This window comes from Strigops habroptila, chromosome 3 (assembly GCF_004027225.2).
Source record: "Strigops habroptila isolate Jane chromosome 3, bStrHab1.2.pri, whole genome shotgun sequence".
Classification (NCBI taxonomy): Eukaryota; Metazoa; Chordata; class Aves; order Psittaciformes; family Psittacidae; genus Strigops; species Strigops habroptila.
This window is the reverse complement of record NC_044279.2, coordinates 37,233,505-37,240,351: the sequence shown is the minus strand read 5'-3', so window position 1 is coordinate 37,240,351 and position 6,847 is coordinate 37,233,505. Positions and strand designations below refer to the sequence as shown.

At 39.3% G+C, this 6,847-nt stretch overlaps 1 protein-coding gene across 1 annotated transcript; it reads left to right on the top strand.

Annotated features, from left to right (window-relative positions):
• The first annotated feature begins 1,839 nt into the window (after nucleotides 1-1,839).
• Nucleotides 1,840-5,475, top strand: IFNG (interferon gamma). Its single transcript, XM_030479268.1, has 4 exons — nucleotides 1,840-2,079; nucleotides 4,007-4,075; nucleotides 4,430-4,609; nucleotides 5,311-5,475. The coding sequence occupies exons 1-4, from the start codon at nucleotides 1,957-1,959 to the stop codon at nucleotides 5,434-5,436; spliced, it is 498 nt and encodes a 165-aa protein (XP_030335128.1). The 5' UTR covers nucleotides 1,840-1,956; the 3' UTR covers nucleotides 5,437-5,475.
• Nucleotides 5,476-6,847: the final 1,372 nt, after the last annotated feature.

Below are 6,847 nucleotides of genomic sequence, written 5' to 3'. Positions count from 1 at the left end.
ACCTCCATTTTGTCACTATTCCTAGAGGTATTTAAAAGACATGTAGATGTGGCTTTTAGGAAAACGGTTAAGTGGTGAACTCAGTAGTGTTAATGGTTGGACTCAATGATTTTAAGGGTCTTTTCCAACATAAATGACTCTGATTCTATGATTCTAATTTCTACCACAGAATTATAGAATCAGAACAGTTTGGGTTGGAAGAGACTTTTAACGATTGTCTAGTCCAACCCCTCTACCATGAGCAGGTATGATAACTCTGCATTTTTTTTGCAGTTCTTTGAGGCATCCTTGAATAGCATTATCCCCTTACCTCCATGTCAACACTTCCAGCAATCAATTTATTGCTTAACCGATTTTAATTTACTAAACTAAAACCAAGATGGGCATTGCATAGTGCTACTACCCCAAGCACATTACAGGCCTAAATTTTGTGCAGTACTACACCTGTTGTGAGGTTTGCCATCTGTCTACATTGCTGTTCCCAGGGGGTTCTAGCATACAGCTTTCGAGCCTGCCATTGCTGGTGAAATTTGGTTCTTGTCTTTGCAAAATGGCAATTCCCTGTTTGCAATGGTAGTAGTAGGCTAGATCTATTCCACAGATGGAGGAATAGCTTTCAAGCTGCAGATGAAAAATGTTTGGTGGTGTTAATGGTCATTTGCTGAGATTGGAGATGCTGGGTGTCAGCTTCTTGCCAGGAACCAAAAGAGCCATTTGGGGCTGTGCTGGAGAGCTTAAATCATACCTGTTGGGGGCCAGTTTAATTCTCAGCTGTTTCTGATGAGCTACAGTCATCCTCTACTGCAGTCTGTGTGAACTGAGCCCATAAGTGCCGTCTTCCTGAACCTCTCTCTTTTCTTTTTCCCTATGGGCTCCTTTGTTTCCCTTGGAGGCTCCTGCCTCCCATGCATTCATATACTATGTCCTAAAATTACTCTGATTTCTTTGTTAGACTCTTTGTAGTAAGCTCTTTTACCATGATATTCATCAAAGCAGAGTTCAGTTCCTATACAAATCCCCTTTCCTTAGCTATCCTCAATACAATTTTTTTCAGGTGTCTGTATGCACTTGGAGACCATCCTGTTTATCTTCATCAAATGGGCATTTTATTCTCCATGTCTTTCTGTTTTCATCTTCTACACACAAAAGTGGAAATGAATGGGAAAGTGGGGAACTTTAATTATTGCCATGTAGAAATGAGTGTCTTGAGTACTAAATACTTGCTTTTGCAGATAGTATATGACCATAGAGGAGTGTAATATGATGCATCATTGCATCCATGCTGGAACCTCATTTTCTCTGCTCCTATTTTGAATCTGGAGGTGAAGAATGAGAAAGTGGCAGAAATGTACTTTAGGCCATGGAAAGAATGCAAATAGTGCTTCACAAAAGGACAGCAGTAGATGGAACATTTAGACCTCTAAATGACTTTGAACAATGCCAGGGAAATCTCAGTGATTACTTTAAAAGAGTACCAGAAATGAGTTGACTGTTATACTGACCCTTTAACCACACGACATGACTTTTTCAGATAGGGTGTAAGAATATGTTTGAGCCACAATGCATGCTCCTCAGCCAGTATCATAATTTCCTCCTTTTCCCCAGCCACATGTAAAAGAAACTTCAGAATCTGCCACGTAAATGTTACCCTTTGATGAACCACTGAAAATTTTTCCAGGACCATGCTTTAAGAAAGACACTTTCGAGGGATTCCCTTGATTAGCCAAAACCAAAGGGTTCTTATCTAACACTATCTTGTCTAAATATACACAGCCTGTGATGACGAAATAAAAATTTTCAAGACCAGGTATAAATACCACCGAGAGGCAGATGAAGTTCATTCGTCTACTTTCTTCTAATAGAAGATTTAACTATTAGAAGTTGAAGCTCACTGCTCTTAGAACTGACATCTCCCAGAACTTATCTGAGCATTTTAACTGAACCATCACCAAGAAAATGACTTGCCAGACCTACAGCTTGTTTGTTCTGACTGTCATCATGATTTACTTTGGACGTTTTGGAAATAGCTTAATTCTTGCTCAACTTCAAAACGATATAGACCAACTGAAAGCTGACTTTGTAAGTATGGTCTTCTACTGCATTTCTCTTCTCCTTGTGCTTTAGATGTAGTCCAGCATTGAGCACTGCTTGACATACTCAATGTGTACCGATAGAGGGTAACCATAGAACCAATCTTTTGCTTGTACCTTTTGTTAAACAAAAATATGGACAATTTCTTTGGTTTTGCTAATCTCATTCACTAACATGATGTAATTTTTCAGTAGTCATAGGTAATATAGTAGTTTGCATGAATTTCAGGGGCATCCTTCCTTTCACAAGAGCTTCTACTAGCTCCATGAAGCCTTTGATTACATGGAATGTTTCATAACAAGAAATCTTAATGCCATTTATGATGAATGATTTAATCTTGATCCAATTCTGAATAGATGCAGTTTACAGACACTTTCTTAAGTTTTAGGTGATTAATGTTAATGGGGGATTTAGTATTAGCTAGCAATATAAACAAAATGGAGAACCTTTGCTTTAACAAATGCATCTGGTACTTACTATTACTTTAGTCCTGCTCAAAGGTGGTTCCTACTGCTTATTCTTTTCCACCCTCCAGCCATTCTGTTTATATATCTGTGGCTGTGATCTGGCATGGGAGTGTTATCTGGTATGATATTACTTCTTTTCATTTTGATAACTTGATAACTGTAATGTTAATTCACCTATCTTCATCTAGGAGGCATTAAAGTAGTTCACAATTGACTTCAGCTGGGTTTAGTCATAGAGGTAACAGATTTACGATAGAGTCTTCTAATTAACAGCTTTTTAACTTCTAATTAACAGCTTTTATTCTAAATATATTTTTTCTTTAAATGCATGAAATCAATTGCAAGAGCTTGCTCCTGTTTTCAGCTATCATTTTGTCAGAATTTTGTGCATATGAAAGTTAAAATTTAGTAGTCAAAGAATGACCCCGAAGCATCACATGAAGAAGCCTAATGTGATACTTCAGTGTTTGCAGAGGGATAGGAAACTGGCTGTAAAACTGGCATTAAACCTTAATTTGTCATTAGCACAGATCAGAGAGATTCTCTCTAGAATATATATAACTCTGTCGGAGACATCCTGAGCCATGGTGAGCTTCTTGCACTGACATTAAAGACTCTGGTGCTCCCCACATTTCAGAAGAACAGCAAAACAAAGTCTGGTAATAAGCTCAGCATGGGGAGCCAATCAGCTTATGAGGTTTCTGTCAGCTTGCAAGTTTTCCCTTTGCGCTCACTGTATTTAAATTACAGAGCAGATGAGAAAGGAAATAGTGACTGCTGTATACAAAAAGAAAAAAAAAGACACACAGAGAAGAGGAAATGATTCAGTTTACCTTTCCTTGGTAGGAGAATTGTATTGCTCTTTGTTTCCTAGAATCTGCCATGGTGTGTGGCTAACATCTGATGGTTAAACTCTGTCCCTGTGAACCTCTCAGTAGACCACTAACCTTGTATATCCCCCTACCTGTGGCCTACTGGGCTATTCTCCAGTTTCACAAGCTGTAGTTTTATAGTAATTTGTTCTTGTTCCAGATGAGATTTATTAAGCCTGACTAAATTCAAGGGCACAGACCACATAGTGGTGGACTTTGACTTATAGCATGTCAAGATTAGATCTGCCAATTTGCTAGCCAGTTGCTATGCTTATGAACTTTGATATTCAGCTGTCAATACCAAAACTTGAAAGGAGTATTTGGTCAAATAGACGGAGCTAAATGTCTTTATTATAGCAAGAGAAGACATTGAAAAACAGTCTAATGCTATTTCTGGTACTAGGCAGTCAATACAATGTGATTTGGTGCTTAGAGAATTGAAAGCATTGTAATAGCTATAGGCCAGCAGTGTAAAAATCATGTCTCTGGTTTTTACTGCTCATTTGAACAGAGAACACAAATTGGCCTTGTAAGAAGTATTGTTTGTATAACAGATATATTTGTTCTTTGTTGCAGAACTCAAGCCATTCAGACGTAGCTGACGGTGGACCTATTTTTACAGAGAAACTGATAAACTGGACAGAGGTGAGTCAGAACCAGATATGACAAAGCATCTTGAGCACTTTGCAGAGCACTTTTGGTACAAAGCAGTTCCCAGAGCCAGTGTAACCAGCTGGGGAGGGACAAACACAAGCAGAGGCTGCTTTAGTATCTTGGAAATGGGAAAATAATCATAAAAATATTTCCCATAAGGATCAAGGTGCTTTATATTGCAGCATGAACCAATCCCGAGGTACAGCCAAGCCCAGGACATGAGCTGCAACATCTTATCCTGTTTCAAATGACAGTGAGAACGCCTGTGTGCTGCATTTTAGCTTTGTTCGTTTTCCTGCTGATGGGCACTCACAAACCTTTCTTTCTGACTGTATTTTTCAACAGAGAAATGAGAAAAGAATCATCCTGAGCCAGATTGTTTCCATGTACTTGGAAATGCTTGAAAACACTGACAAGTCAAAGGCGCACATTAGGCACATATCTGAGGAACTCTATACTCTGAAAAACAGCCTTCCTGATGGCTTGAAGAAGATGAAAGACCTCATGGACCTGGCAAAGCTTCAGGTAAGGCTCTTCCTTTGCCTTCAAGGCTCATGACACTGTATTTTCCAGTTGAAATTTGAGTGTGAGTCAAGCCAATAATGCTTCATAACCCATCTGGTAACCTCCATCTGGCTCAGTTCACACTGGAAAACCTAATGTTTCCAGCTGCAGGGGCTGCTGCGGGTCTGCGGAGTCAGCATGGGGGCTGCCGTCCTGACTCTTGCTGGAGTCTGGCACAGAGGTGCTGGCAGTGCTGCCATGTCATCTGCCCACCAGAGCTGCCACTGACACGGCCATTTGTGGTTTAGAAATGGGTGGGAAAGTTGTGCCTAGCTATGACACACCTCCATGTGCTTTGGAGTCACTTGGCGTACCGAACGATTGCCGATGGCATGAACTACTGATGTCTGCAGAGGTCTGTAGCCAATACCCTGGTGGAGTTAGCTGCTTGTGTGGGTATATGTCATCACAATAACTACAGGGTAGCTCAGTTTTACAGAATATGGCTGGTCTGTAGCATGTCGCAAAGTAGCACAGAAAGTGGAAAACAAAACTCTGTGACAAAGTGGGTCTTTGTTGTAGGAATTAGGGAGTGGAGTAATTGGAAACTGCAGATGTCTATCTGGTTTATCCTGGTAGCAGTGTAGCCTGTAGGTTGTGATCAGTAAATAATTACAGCTCTTTGCATGACCTTCCGTCTGTTTGTTTCTTATTTATAATAGATGAGTGACTTGAAAATTCAACGCAAAGCTGTGAATGAGCTGTTCAGTGTCCTACAGAAACTGGTGGAGACTTCAACTTCTCTCAAAAGGAAAAGAAGCCAGTCTCAGAGGAGGTGCAAATGCTAATGACATTATATGGCATTTTGCACTGAGTTATTGTGCAAATATTGTTATGATGCACATCTTTTATTTTAATCTTTTAATTGAATTTTTATACATTTATTTATTAATATTTAAGTATTTTAAATAATTATTTATAAAGAAATACCAATCAAACTATTTATACCTCCTACTACTATCTAAGAAATGGCTTTGTCTTAAAATTCTGTCTATCTGTTATATGTTTGTTGACCTGAAAATACAGAATGAGGCAATGTTTACCCAGTTCCCATATGGAAATCCTGAAATGACATGATATGGTACCCAGCTTTCCATCTGGTGCTGTCTTGAAAGAGGGATGTTATAAAATTAGTTTAATCATTCATCTATTTGTCATCAAGATGCAAGCACCAATATGGGCAAGTTTCTGTACTCAGGAAAATATATTCATACCTGCTGACTTCTAAGCATATCTAAATCCAAATCAAGCAAATAGACATGCTTAAAGGAAAGCAAATGCTCACGCACTTTTCTGAACTAGGGGATTGATGATTAATTGCTGGCAGTTATTGTTATGCACTGAAGTTACCAGGAGGCCAGGCTAGTTAGCAGCTCCAGGAAATGTGACTAACTCTATTGCACTGACTTAACTACAACTCACTGATTTTGAGAAGTTCTGTATTTTCTTGTACTGAATTGTTTAAATGTGTCTGATGTAATTTTATTTATTTGGAGGTAGTAGTATGGAAGTTTTTATCTCAAGGACTGTGTTTTTGTACTGGAATGTTATTTAAACCTTTGGATTTCTCAATGAAACTTTTTGAAATTTGGATATTAAATAAAAAAATAGAAAAATATTAAAAAGTGCTTGCATGTTTATTCACCAGAATCTTTGAGAAAAGTAGACAGTTTACCTTGCTTTATGTTGTCATAAAAGATAACCATGCCAAGATATATAAGCCATATTTTATTTCCTCCTGCCTGTCCAAGATTCGGGAATGGGCAATGTTTCTGAAGAAATTTGGCAGAAGGGTCTAAAATTCCCAAGCTCTTCAAATTCTGCTTGTATCTGCATGAGGAAATATAATTTTGCTTATAAGAAGGCTTTGACCATTTAAAATTTGTTGTTACTCTGATTTAAAATAAAAGACACTTTTCAGTTTCTCTGCAAGGCAAAGTTATGGAGCCTAGATCGAGGTCAGCTCATCTGCTGGACTCTCTGCGAGTGGTGTAAGCTGGAGGCCTGGTCTGCTCGGGCCTTGGCCAGTCTCAGAGGCTCGGATTTGGGCTTGGAACTGGGGAGAGGAGCTGGTGGGGCTTCCTAATTCTCAGGTCCTCAGGGGTTTACTGAGCAAATTATCTGGGGGCAGATTGGGCTGACTGGGAATGGGGCAGAATTGCCTTGGGATTACTGCCAACATGGGGCCTCCAACACCCC

What these genes read in the sequence shown, in the direction of transcription:
- IFNG (XM_030479268.1), top strand. Translation starts at nt 1,957, where the DNA reads ATGACTTGCCAGACCTACAGCTTGTTTGTTCTGACTGTCATCATGATT. An exon ending in ACCAACTGAAAGCTGACTTT is followed by an intron (nt 2,080 to 4,006) that starts GTAAGTATGGTC and finishes TCTTTGTTGCAG; the next exon opens with AACTCAAGCCATTCAGACGT. An exon ending in TGGACCTGGCAAAGCTTCAG is followed by an intron (nt 4,610 to 5,310) that starts GTAAGGCTCTTC and finishes TATTTATAATAG; the next exon opens with ATGAGTGACTTGAAAATTCA.